General features: G+C 65.6%; 1 protein-coding gene across 2 annotated transcripts; it reads left to right on the forward strand.

Moving 5' to 3' along the window:
• The first annotated feature begins 4,775 nt into the window (after positions 1-4,775).
• Positions 4,776-12,203, forward strand: PKP3 (plakophilin 3). Of its 2 annotated transcripts, none has more exons than XM_030485074.1 (13): positions 4,776-5,040; positions 5,942-6,018; positions 6,199-6,917; positions 7,454-7,577; positions 7,670-7,874; positions 8,075-8,249; positions 8,520-8,637; positions 8,906-9,073; positions 9,439-9,624; positions 9,998-10,151; positions 10,514-10,706; positions 11,096-11,183; positions 11,853-12,203. In XM_030485074.1, the coding sequence occupies exons 1-13, from the start codon at positions 4,776-4,778 to the stop codon at positions 11,886-11,888; spliced, it is 2,508 nt and encodes an 835-aa protein (XP_030340934.1). In that variant the 3' UTR covers positions 11,889-12,203. The 2 variants fall into 2 exon arrangements, with proteins under 2 accessions (XP_030340934.1, XP_030340935.1); XM_030485075.1 differs by having other exon boundaries at positions 4,776-4,983.
• The last annotated feature ends 35 nt before the right edge of the window (positions 12,204-12,238 follow it).

A 12,238-nucleotide genomic window follows, 5' to 3' on the forward strand; every position in this document is an offset into this window, starting at 1 on the left:
AGGCTCGGAGCCTCCGCCCCACATCTCAGCCCCACCCGGGCAGCTGCCTGCGCCCCACCGCTGCATGGGGGGCTCGGGGGCGCCCCGGGGCTGTGGGGGGAGCCACAGGCTGCCCCGCTTGCTCCCGTGCGCTTGTTCATGGGGTGGGATGTGTCTGCCCGAGCTCCTGGCTTGCTTTTCCCTTCTATAGATGTGCTGGGCTGCACGCAGCGTCTGTGGGCTCCATAAACCTCCTCTGGGCTCCTTCTGCTCCTCAACCAGGTCACCCTGTCCTTGCAACCCCCTGGGATGTGACCGTTGCATCCTTGCTGCCCTCCACCATCACTGGGAGAGCTGAGAGAGCCCCAGACTCTCCCCCAAAGTGTTTATTCCCCATCTCCATCCCCTGGGCTCTGAGCGTCAGCTGAGGTGTGGGTTAAGGATAGAGGCGGCGGGCGCAGGTACCTGTTTGCCATCAAAGAACTGTGCTTTGGGAGGGTTTTGTTCCAAATTTGGCACTTGTGGCCTCAGGGAGGGGACAGCCTCGGGGGGCAGTGGGTTCTCCTCCCCACGCTCCTCCTCTCCTCCCCACGCTGCTGGTTTCTGCAGCACTTTGGAAGCACTTTGTTGTGGGCCGGGAGCTGCCCGACTTGTGGCCTGCGCCCTGATCCCTAAAGCCGCCTTTCCTTAGGCACAGCTTTTCCAGCAGCTTCCCAGTGGGAGAGCTCACAAAGCCACAGGCTCCAAGATCTGCAGCCGGTGATGCTGGGAGGGACTGGTGCCCCCAGCACCATCCCCACTGGGAACCGGCTGGGGGCAGCCGATGGTGTTCCATTGGGGAAGGGCAGCAGCAGGACCCTGCAGGGTTTTGGTTCTGGGGCAGTGGTTGAGCTGTGACTATGGGGACCACAAGGACTGTGGGGAGCCCCAAGGGGCAGTGGGGTGCAGGCAGGTCCCCAGCGCTGGGTGAGGTGGTGGCCGGTGGCTCATCCTGTCCCAGGGGGATGCTGTGGTGGCACTGGGGCTTGTTTAGGGTGGTGGAGGCGAACACCAGCCCCAAGTGGCCTTGCTATGGGGCTGCCCTGGCTGTGGGGTGGTTGGAGGGGAGCACAGGAACCTCCCCACACCTCCAGGCTGAGGATGGGCCGTGACAGCAGTGGCTGGGCCCTGGTATCCTCCTGCCCTGTGCTGGGCTTTGCCGGGGTCACCTCTCAGCAGCACTGGGTGCCGTGTGGAGCCCTGGTGGAAGCAATGGCCCCCAAACTGGTTTGGCCCGTTCCAAACGCTCCCTCTCAGCTTATCTGGCTTCAAAGGGCTCCTGCTGCATCCCACGCACACAAACATCTCCCTGTGAGCCCTCGGGGGAGCCCCCTGCATCCCAAAACCTGTGCCCCCCACATAGCTCTGCCTCCCCTCCGTCTCCTTTGGTCAGCCCCAAACCCCTCCTTGTTGCACCCATGGGTGCCCCATGGCTCAAGGGGGTGCGGTGGGAAGGACATGTTGGACCATGGCCACGGTGGCGGGGAGTAACGGTGACTGGAGCGTTACAAAGCAGGATGAGATGTGGCTCCAGGGATGGGGCAGTGGGACCCCGGGGCACCCCACAGCCCCCCGGCCGTGCCGGGGCTCATTGTGCAGCCGGCGCCAGCCCCAGGAGCTCACACTTGGCTGCGAGGGGAGCGGGTTTGGAGGCACATGCAAAACACCAGCATGTGAAGAGGAGACTGGTTGGGTAGGTCCCGGGGCGGGCCCGCGCTCAGCCCCACGCCCGCTGCACCGGCCCCACTGCAGACGGCATCGCCCACCCTGCACCGGCACCCGCTGTAGCACCCAGGGGTGCCCCTGCCGCCCGGGAGGATGCTGCAGGGCAACGGCGCTCCGGGCCCACCCAGCAAGGTACGTGCCGGCCGGTCCCGCAGCCACCGGTCCCCAGCGCGGGTCCCTCGGCACAGCCGGTGTCACCCGTGCCCAGGGTGGGACGGGACAGCGCGGGGCCGGGGCCGCAGCTCCCGCTCCGCTCTGGCCGGAGGGTTTGTCCCTCCTCTTGTCGTGCCTCAGTTTCCCCAGCGCGGCTCTCGCACACGTGCGGTGTCCCTCTGCGGCGGCCCCTCCCTTCCCGAAGCGGCACCGGCTTCCCCGGGGAGCCGGGTTTGGGGACGGGCACTCGCTGCTGCCCCGGGTGCCCGGGGATGAGGCGCACCCAGGGGCTGGGGTGGCCCTGGGGACGTGGCTCTGTCACCTACAGAGGGAGGGAGATGGGAGCCTCCAGGCTGGGGGATCAGTGACCGCTTTAGGGATGGCCAGACTGAGTTTATTTAATTCTGTGTCACCCTCACTGTGGGTGGGTCCCCTCGGGAAAACCCTAATTTTCCTCCAAATGTGGGATTTTTTTGTGCCAATTTGCTGCTTTTTAAGCATCCCAGCGCATCCCTGCTCCCATCCAGTCCTTTCCCCTATTAACAAACCACTTTACGAGGCGAGCGCTGCCCGTTTCGGCTTCAAACCTGCCTCAGCCCCCCTATAACCCCCCATTTCCAGCAGCAGAGCAGTGTCACACCGGTGGGATGGGGGCTCGGAAGGGAGGCAGGTCCCTGGGGAACGAGGCTGCCAGCGGGCTCAGGGCCATCCCCGGACTCGCTTTGTCGCCGGGGCTGGAGGGGCTCCGGGCCGTCCCCGAGCCCCCCGGTGCTGGCACGGGCTGGGCGGGCAGGCAGCGGCTTGCACGGAGCGATCCGCCCTCCCCGCCTGCTCCCGGGGGGATCCCGTGATTCAGCCGGAGCGTTGGGAGCGTCCCGCGGAGCTCTGCCAAACGCGGGCACCCGCCGACGCTCCCGCGGGGAGGTGTCACGGAGAGGGAAAAGGGGGGCCCTTTGGGGTGATCCCTGTACCCAAAACGGGTCTGGTGGGACCCATAAGCCAAAGGGGTCCCAGTAAACATATGAGACCCCCCCCGAGCTGGGGAGGGGGATGTTGTGTTGTCACCCACATTGGTCCTTGGGCGTGATACGATGGTGGCACCGGGGTCTGCAGCCCTATGGGGTTTGGGGAGGGAAGCAAAGTAGGGATCATCATCCCAAAACAAGGCCAGGTTGGACGGGGCTTGGAGCAACCTGCTCTAGTGGAAGGTGTCCCTGCCCGTGGCAGAGGGTTGGAGCTGGAGGAGCTTTAAGGTCCCTCCAACCCGGACCTGGCTCTATGAGTGTAAACCACTCACCGCAGCTCCTGCCACCCCACCCCGGCACCCGCCGCTGCTCCTGCTGACGGCGGCACATTCCTTAGGGACAGCCGCCCTCTTCACCCTCCCAGCGGAGCTCAGCACCGCCCCGGCGCTGTCACTGCCGGGTGGCGTAAGCCGCAGCCGGCAAAGCCCGTAACGCTGGGGCCGGGCGGGTTCGGAGCGCTGACGCCAGGAGCTGAGCCGCGGCCGCGGTGCCACGCTCGCCTTCAAACAGCTCCTGAGCCCGTGCGCTGTGCTGGAGCCAACTGCCCCGTGCCCATGAGCAGGGGCAGAGCCCCAGTGCCGGGCATGAGAACGGGCAGAGAACGGGCACAACTCAGTTCAGGAGTGAGCAGCTCAGTTAGTGCCTTAGGGGCTATGGGAGAGCGATGTGAGCTGACGCCGTGGGGGTCTCGGGAGCTTCTCTCGGCACTGGGGGGGTTCGAGGTGTCCCCTGGAGGACGAGGCGGGTGGGGTGAGGCTAATTAGTACCTGTGGTGGCAGCGGCTGAGTCACCGCGTTCGGTTCCGCCGGCGCTGAGCCGCCCCTTCTCTCCTCTTTAGTCATTGTTAGTGTTGTGTTTTAATTCCCGGCTGATTTGAAAAGCAAAGCAGGGAGGGCCCGGCCAGTAATTACTGTCAATGAGCCCTTGCTCGGCCCCATGGCAGGCCGGCCCCCCCGCCAAAGGGGTTTGCTGGTGGTGGACAGCCGCGGTGGGGCTGGGGCCAGTGTGGGGCTCCCTGGGGGTCCGGGTGCTCGTAGGCGGTGGCTTGGGGGTTTGGGGCTTTCTGGGGGGGGCTGCCTGGGACTTGCTGGTGGGGCCATGGGTGGTCCAGGGCTCTCCTGGGAGGTAGCCTGGGAGTCTTGGGCTCACTGGAAGGACAGTGTGGGTCTCTAGGGGTCAACAAGGAGATTGTCTCAGGTCCGGGTGTCAAGGGGGAGGCCCTGTGGGGTCTGGGGATTGCCAGATGGGCAATCGGGGGGTCTGGGGTTCTCTGTGGTTGCCATGTGTAGGTCTGGGGCTCTCCTGAGAGGTTGTCCGGGAGTATTGAGCTCACTGGAGGGACAATGTGTGTCTCTGGGGGGTCACTGATGGGGCTCCCCAGCACCTGGGGCTCACCGGTGGGTCTGCCCAAGGTCCAGGGCTCTCCTGTGAGGTTGTCCGGGGCTCTTGAGCTCACAGGAGGGACAATGTGTGTCTCTGAGGGGTCACTGGTGGGGCTCTTTGGGGTCCGGGTCTCACTGGTGGGCCTGTCCGCGGTGGGTCTGGCTGTCACCGCTGCACGACCTCTGCACTGCAGGTACGACCACCCCGGACCCCCCGAGGGCATCCTGCTCCCTCGCGCCCTCGTCCCCGCGAGGTCCCCGCGGGCGGCTGGCACTGGTGTCACTGGTGTCACTGGTGTTGGTGTCACCGGTGCTGGCGGCGGTGGGGCCGGTGCGTCCCCTCCCTCCCGGGCGTGGCGGCGCGGGGCGGGCCGGGCTGAGGGAGCCGCCGCCGCTCACCTGCACAGGGCGGCCGCTCGCCTCGGCCTCCGCACCGCCACCACCGCACACCACCGCCGCCGCCGCCGCCGCCATGCAGGAGACCAACACGTTCCTGCTGTCGGCCCTGCAGCCCGAGGCCGGCGTGTGCTCGCTGGCGCTGCCGTCGGACCGGCAGCTGGACGGCAGGAGCCGGGAGGCGGCCGAGGCCCAGCGGCTGCGCAGCGCCCGCGTGCAGGAGCAGGTCCGCATCCGCATGATGCTGAGGGGCCCCGCGCCCGACCACGGCGACGGCACCAGAGGTGGGAGAACACCCCCGTGTCCCCCCCCCTCCTCCGGGCACACGCATCCGAACGTCCGTTGGGAGCCCATCGGCCAGCACCGGGCTTCAGTTCACACCTTGGCGTAGGGTTTTGGGGGGTGCCCCCCACCCAGCGGAGCCCCCCACGGCACCCCCAGCACTGAGGAAGCGGCTGCACGGCCTCATTGCGGGCTCGTTTCACCCCACTCAGGGGTCGTGCCTCAGTTTCCCCACTGCCTCCGGGAGTGTTTGCCCTGGGGGGTCCCGCACCCCGCCTGGGTCGGGGGGAGGTTTTGCTTGTCCCGGCAGCTCCCTGCCCGTCCCCGCCAGCCTTTGAGCTGCGCCTCTGGCCGGGCTCCAAGCTCCTCCATTAACGTCTCCTCCCGGCCTCCGCCCTGCGCTTTGCCCCGCACCAGCGCCGGGCTTCACCGGCCCCCAGTCCGCGGTGCTGGGGGCCTCGGCGGTGGGGTGAGACGTGAGACCCCCAGGGCTGCGCCCATGGGGGGTGTGAGTCACGGTCCCATCCCTGCCGGCGCTGGCGGTGGCCCGGTGCCCGCCGGCAGCCCTGGGGCGGTGGTGAAGAGTGAGGCAGGGCTGGTCCTGGCTGGGATCCCACCCCCTTGGTGGGATCCTGTCCCCATGGTGGGACCCCCTCCCCACAGTGGGATCCCGTCCCCAGGACGGCGGAGCCGGGCCTGGCTTTGGGGGATGCCTGGGTTGTTGATCCGGCTATGGCTGAGCCGCCATGTCCCGCCAAGGTGGCAATTACTCCCGTTGCCGTTGGGGCAGGATGAAAGGCGGGAGGTTGGCACTGCCTGTGGTCAGCAGGGAGGCGAAGGCAGTGTCCTCTTGCTCCCTTGTCCCCTGTGGCTCCCAAAGCGGGTCTCCCCAGGATAAGTTGTGGGATCTCCGGTCCCCACGACCACCCCTTTGGCTGATCCCCCATCTCCACCCCGCAGGTAGTCAGTACGGCACAGCCCTGCGCTCCTCCTTCAGCTCCCGCTCCCAGAGCAATGGTGTGGACCCTAAAGCCTCGGTATGTACTGGGGGGGGGTTCATCCCCTCACCCTGCCCATCACTGCGGCAGCTGGGGGTGCCGCTGGCTCTGGTTTTGGCTGTGCCAAAGGAGGCTCTCGGCTCCATCCTCCCCTCTCCCGGTGGTGGGGATGGAGGGGCAGGCTCATGGGCACCCCTAACCCCCCACTCCCCCCTGCAGCTCTATCAGCCGCTGACCAAGAAGGACTTTGGCACGCTGAAGGGCAGCGGCTGGTCCTCGCGCTCGGCTGTGGACCTCACCCCGCACAAGCGGATGGCGACCATCAGCAATGGGGGCCTGGTGAAGGGCCGGGGCTACGGCTACGCCATGTCCCAGGTGGCCAACACCTCACCGCGGCCCAGCTCCTTCCACGAGCGCAGCTACCGCACGCGGCAGAACCTGGACACGCTGTCGCTGCGCTCGCTGCGGCTGGCGGACGGGCCGCTGCCGCCCCACGCCATGGCTGATGACCGCTACAGCCTCCTCTCGGAGCAGCTGGACTCCATGGGCCATCGCCCGCTCTACCGGAGCCAGGGCAACGGCGGCTTCACCCGCTCCTACACCTTCGAGCGGCAGATGAGCGGCGGCTCCACCGCCAAGGCGGGCTCCGAGTGGCTGGAGGGCAGCGAGGTGACCCAGAGCCGCACCATCCGCGCGCCCGCCATGCGCACGCTGCAGCGCTTCCAGAGCAACAACCGCTCCCGGCTCAGCACCGGCTCCTTCGGCAGCATCCCCGCGGGCTCGCAGGCGGGTGGCAGCTCCTACATGGGCATGGTGGAGCACAGCTCCCGCGCGCCCTCCGTGCGCAGCCTGGCCGAGTCCAGCCACCACCTGCAGGACCAGCGCGGCATGGAGATGTACAACGGGCACGGCACGCTGCTCAGCCACCAGTCGGGGGGGTGAGTGACAGCGGGGCTGGCCGCCACCAGCTTGGTCCTTGTGCCCACGTTAGTTGGTTGAGGGCAAACCCCTTTGTCTTTGGCCTGGTGTTACCTTGCTGCAAGGGATGCGGGAGAAGGGCTGAGATGGTGGTAAATGCCCCATCCCTCGCAGTGTTCAAGGCCAGGTTGAGCAACCTGGTCTAGTGGAAGGTGCTCCTGTCCATGGTAGAGAGTTGGAACTGGATGATCTTAAGGTCCTCTCGAACCCAAGCCACTCTATGATTCTATTGTGGGCACAAGTTGGCTCCATAGGGATGGACCATGGCATGGGTTGGCCCCAAGCATGTCCCGTGTGTGGCTTTAGCTTTTCTCATGGACACATCCTAAGACACCAGGGTAGGAAGATGCTCACCCAGCTGGGTCTGGAGTCTCATGCCCAAGAGCATGGTGGGTTGATGGGTCTCCTCTGAGGTGCAGGACACGGTGGGGTGCAGCCAGGGAGGACCCCTGTGGTACGCTCTGCTCGGGTTCTTCTCACCTGCCTGTGGTTCCAGGTTTGACGACATCGACCTGCCTTCAGCGGTGAAGTACCTGATAGCCACAGACCCCAACCTGCAGGTGCTGGGCGCTGCGTACCTCCAGCACAAGTGCTACAGCGACAGCAACGCCAAGAAGCAGGTGAGCACCCAGGGGCAGGACAAGGGGGTGCCCCAGCCCCTCTGCGTGGTGGAGGGCATGGAGTGAGCCCCATCCCCTGCTGTCCCCCCCAGGCCCGCAGCCTCCAGGCCATGCCCAAGCTGGTGAAGCTCTTCAACAGCCCCAACCAGGAGGTGCAGCGCCACGCCACGGGCGCCATGCGCAACCTCATCTACGACAACGCCGAGAACAAGCTGGCGCTGGTGGAGGAGAACGGCATCTACGAGCTCATGCGGACGCTGCGGGAACCTGATGATGAGCTGCGCAAGAACGTCACAGGTTGGGGACCACGGCAGGGGCTTCTCCTTGGGGGTGGCACATGGGGACCCATCCCATGAGTGATGCTGGGCATGACCAACTTCATCTCGCTGTTACCCACCCTGTCCCATGGCCAGTCCTGGCGACGGGTGTCAGTGTGAGCCCCGCAGGGTGGATGTGCTCCCAGCCATTCCCAGCGCTGAGGATCCCTCTCTGTGCAGGGATCCTGTGGAATCTCTCCTCCAGTGACAACCTGAAGGATCGCCTGGCCCGGGACACACTGGACCAGCTCACGGACCTGGTGCTGGTCCCGCTCTCGGGGCTGGGGGGCTCGGGTGTCATCCAGCAGAACCCCTCAGAGGCCGAGATCTTCTACAACTCCACGGGCTTCCTCAGGTACCTGCTCTGGGCCAGCTCCAGTCCTCCCACCGTGGGCAGAGGTTTGGGTGGAGGAGGAAACACATGTGCTGTGCACGTAGGGAGCAGGGCCGCCAGGGCTCGTTTCTGGGGCCCCCATCCCTTGCAGCACTTGTGCATCAAGGCAAAGCCTGGTCAGCCCCATGGGACAGGTGTCAGCTGCCCTCCCTGCGATGGTCCCAGGGGCAGGAGAGGGGTAGCCATGGGGGAGCCCCTTCTCACCATGATGGACCCATGTTCCCGGTGCAGGAACCTCAGCTCTGCCAGCCAGCAGACACGGCAGAAGATGCGTGAGTGCCACGGGCTGGTGGACTCCATGATCCACTATGTGAACAGCTCCCTGGAAGTGGGCAAGTCAGAGGACAAGGTGAGTGCTGGGAGCTGGGTGCTGGGAGGCTTTGGGTGCCCTCGGGTGGGGTGCTGCTCTTTGTATCCTGGTGGCAGCCTGGCCATCACGATGCAAAGGCACATCTTGATGGGCTGGTGGAAAAACCAGCCCGGCTCCATCTGGGCTTACTGGGCACCGCTGGTGTCATTGGGGTGACTGATGGAGCCCCACGGGGACGTGCCAGCTGGAGATGCCCTGTCAGGTGGCACAAAGAGCAACATTCTCACCTCCCATGTCCCCCACCCAGAGCGTGGAGAACGCGGTGTGTGTCCTGCGCAACCTCTCCTACCGCCTGTACGACGAGATGCCCCCGTCCTCGCTGCAGCGCCTGGAGGGCCACCGGAGGAACAACAGCAGCACGGTGACGGGGGAGCTGGTGGGCTGCTTCAGCCCCCAGAGCAAGAAGGCGCGAGAGGTCAGCAGCGGTTGGGGGTGCTGGGACCGTGTCCCTGGGCTGGGGTGGCAGCGGGATGCGGTTGGCAGCGGAGGTGATGCTGGGCGGAGGTGGATGCGGGGCGGAGGTGGACGCCAGCCTCGGCTCAGGGGTGGGACACGCGGATGAGCTCAGCAGAGGGTGATTCAGGTGTGTGGTGTGAATCAGGGTGCTGAACCCCCGCTTTGCCATGCCACGGGGTGTGACACAGCCGCGGTGACCTGCCAGGACCCAGACAGCCTGAGCTGCCCAACGCTTGAGGACAGGCATGGGGGAAGAGGGGACAGCAGCAGCGAGGGGTGCTGCAGGGGGGCATCCCGGGGGGTCTAACAGCGCCATCCCCACAGCACTACCTGAATGCGGACATCGTCACCTTCACGGAGGTCTCCAAGGACCCCAAGGGCATGGAGTGGCTCTGGAACCCGCAGATCGTGGGCATCTACAACCGGCTGCTGCAGCGCTGCGAGCTCAACAAGCACACCACCGAGGCGGCCTCGGGCGCGCTGCAGAACATCACGGCTGGGGACCGCAGGGTGAGGGCATGGGGGGGAGCGTCCCTGGGGTGATGTCTGGCCTGTGTCCCCACATCTTGCCTGGGTGTCCCCACCACCGCACCAGTCACAGGGAGGGGATGCACCTTCATGTGGGTTGGTACCAGCCTTTCCTGGGTGGGGGACATGTCCATCACACCACTCACCACCCAGGCATGGGTCACCCTGACCTGGCCCTGTTGAGCAAGAGGAGGAGGAAAAGGAAAAAAGAGTAAGAGGAAGAGGAAAAAGAGGAGGAAAGAGAGGAGGAGGAGAAGAAGGATGAGGAAGAGGAGGCTGAGGAGTGGGCAATGGGGGGTCCCATTGGGGTCCCATTGGGTCCCGGTGGAGTCCCTGAGCAGTGTGTGCCCCGCAGTGGGCGGGCGTGCTGAGCCGCCTGGCCCTGGAGCAGGAGCGCATCCTGAACCCGGTCCTGGACCGCGTCCGCACCGCCGACCACCACCAGCTGCGCTCCCTGACCGGGCTCATCCGCAACCTGTCCCGCCACGCCCGCAACAAGGACGAGATGTGTGAGTGTGGGGAGGAGCCCTGCGGGTGCCCTTCGCCCTCTTCCTCCTCGCTCTGGCCTCCAGTTACCTCCAGCCCTGCCCCAGCACCCTCCTGCCCGCTGCATCCCTGCTCTCACACATGTGGAGGCCGGTCCACCCCCAGGACCAAACACCCCCACATGCTGTGTTCAGTGTCCAGCTGCGCTTCGGGCTTTGTCCTCGTCCCCCAACTCCTGTCCCAAGCGCCCAGGGGTCTCAGCAGAGACTCCAGAGGCTTGAAGCATCCCTGGTGCTGGTCCCTCTGTCCCCTCACTGCCCCCGGGAGGCTGCCGTGTGTCCCCCTGTCTGGCCACCAGCCCTGATGCACTGCCCTTGCCCACCAGCCACCAAGGTGGTCAGCCACTTGATCGAGAAGCTGCCGGGGAGCGTCGGGGACAAGGCACCACCAGCCGATGTCATCGTGAACATCATCGCGGTGCTCAACAACCTGGTGGTGGAGAGCCCCATGGCCGCCCGCGACATCGTGTACTTCGATGGCCTCAGGAAGCTCTTCTACATCAAGAAGAGAAGGGACAGGTAGGGGCTCCCTGTCTGCTCTGCTCAGACCCGGCCTCCAGTCCTGCTCTGCCCTCATTCCCCTGCTCCAGTGAGGTCTCCCTTCCCAAGGCTTGGTGTTGGGGGGCCCCAAACCACCTCAGAGAGGCTTTATGGCCACCTTCAACCCCTTGGCCATTTCCTCGGGACACCCCACCATGGGGTGGGGTGCAAGCATCTTCCCATCTGGGTGCTTCTCACCTCTCCTGCTATCCTGCCCATAGGAGTGGGCTCCAGCCTTTAGTCTGCCTTTTCCCACCAATGTTAAGTCTTCAGCCCCTGGGGCCCTTCTGGGGTGGGATCCCTGGGCTGGTGGGTACCACCCTGTGCCCAGCGGTGCCCCAAGCTGATTGCACCCTGTCCTGTCCCAGCTCGGACAACGAGAAGTCCTCCCGAGCAGCAGCCAGCCTCCTGGGCAACATGTGGCAATACAACAAGCTCCACCGGGACTTCAAGATGGTAAGTACCAGCCTCTGGTGTCCCATCCCACCAGTGGGATCCTGGGGTAGATCCCGAGGGAGTCAAGGCCATGAGCTTCACCCTGAAAAGCCATGACCCAAAGACGTGGAACAGTCTTCCACTGCCTAAAGGGGCTCCAGGAAACCTGGAGAGGGGCTTTGGACAAGGGCCTGTAGGGACAGGCCAAGGGGAATGGCTTTAACCTGCCAGAGGGGAGATTGAGATGAGCTCTGAGGCAGAAGCTCTTCCCTGTGAGGGTGCTGAGGCGCTGGCACAGACTTTTCCCAGAGAAGCTGTGGCTGCCCCATCCCTGGCAGTGTTCAAGGCCAGGTTGGACACAGGGGCTTGGAGCAACCTGCTCTAGTGGAAGGTGTCCCTGCCCATGGCAGGGGTTGGAGCTGCAGGAGCTTTGAGGTCCCTTCCAACCCAAACCAGGCTGGGGTTCTATGATTCTGTGAAATGCTTCCAGGCACACAGTGGGCCCCAACTCCATGTATGTCCCTCCTAGAGGGGTGGGATGTCCCCGTAGCATGATCCCCAGGGTGGCACCTCCCCTGGTGGGGTTGGTGCCGGGGCACAGCGGGTCAATGTGCACATTCCCGGCACCCGGCGAGGCGCAGGCAGGGTGTCCTGGGCAGGAAGGGTGACAGTGTCCGTGTGTCCTTGCAGAAGGGGTACCGGAAGGAGGACTTCCTCGGCCTGTGAGGACTCCCGGGACCGCGCTGCCCTGTGCTGGCTCCTCCCGGGCGGCTGCTCACCGCCGGACCCTGCTCCATAGCGTAGACCCCGCCGCGTCCCCCGCGCCTCCACCGGCTCCCTTCCCCGCATGGGGACACTTGTCCTCGCTCCTGCCCAGCCCTAACCCTAGCCCCTGCTTTTGGCTCTGCTGCGGGGCCCCGCTGGGACCACAGCTAGTGGGGGGCTGCCCCATGGCACCCAGGGGTGCTCAGCCCTGGGGACCCTTCAGACTCCTGGGGGGACCTGGCTGCACAGCAAAGCTTGGCTCGTGGCTCAGCAGGAGCTGCAGGCTTTGGGGAGCTCCTGCAGTGAGTTGA

The sequence above is a fragment of the Strigops habroptila genome, chromosome 4 (assembly GCF_004027225.2).
Source record: "Strigops habroptila isolate Jane chromosome 4, bStrHab1.2.pri, whole genome shotgun sequence".
Taxonomy (NCBI): Eukaryota; Metazoa; Chordata; class Aves; order Psittaciformes; family Psittacidae; genus Strigops; species Strigops habroptila.

Coding starts and splice junctions, on each gene's coding strand:
- PKP3 (XM_030485074.1), top strand. CDS start 4,776: ATGCAGGAGACCAACACGTTCCTGCTGTCGGCCCTGCAGCCCGAGGCC. Junction 5,041..5,941: donor GCACACGCATCCGAACGTCC/GTTGGGAGCCCA, acceptor TCCACCCCGCAG/GTAGTCAGTACGGCACAGCC. Junction 10,707..11,095: donor ATCAAGAAGAGAAGGGACAG/GTAGGGGCTCCC, acceptor GTCCTGTCCCAG/CTCGGACAACGAGAAGTCCT.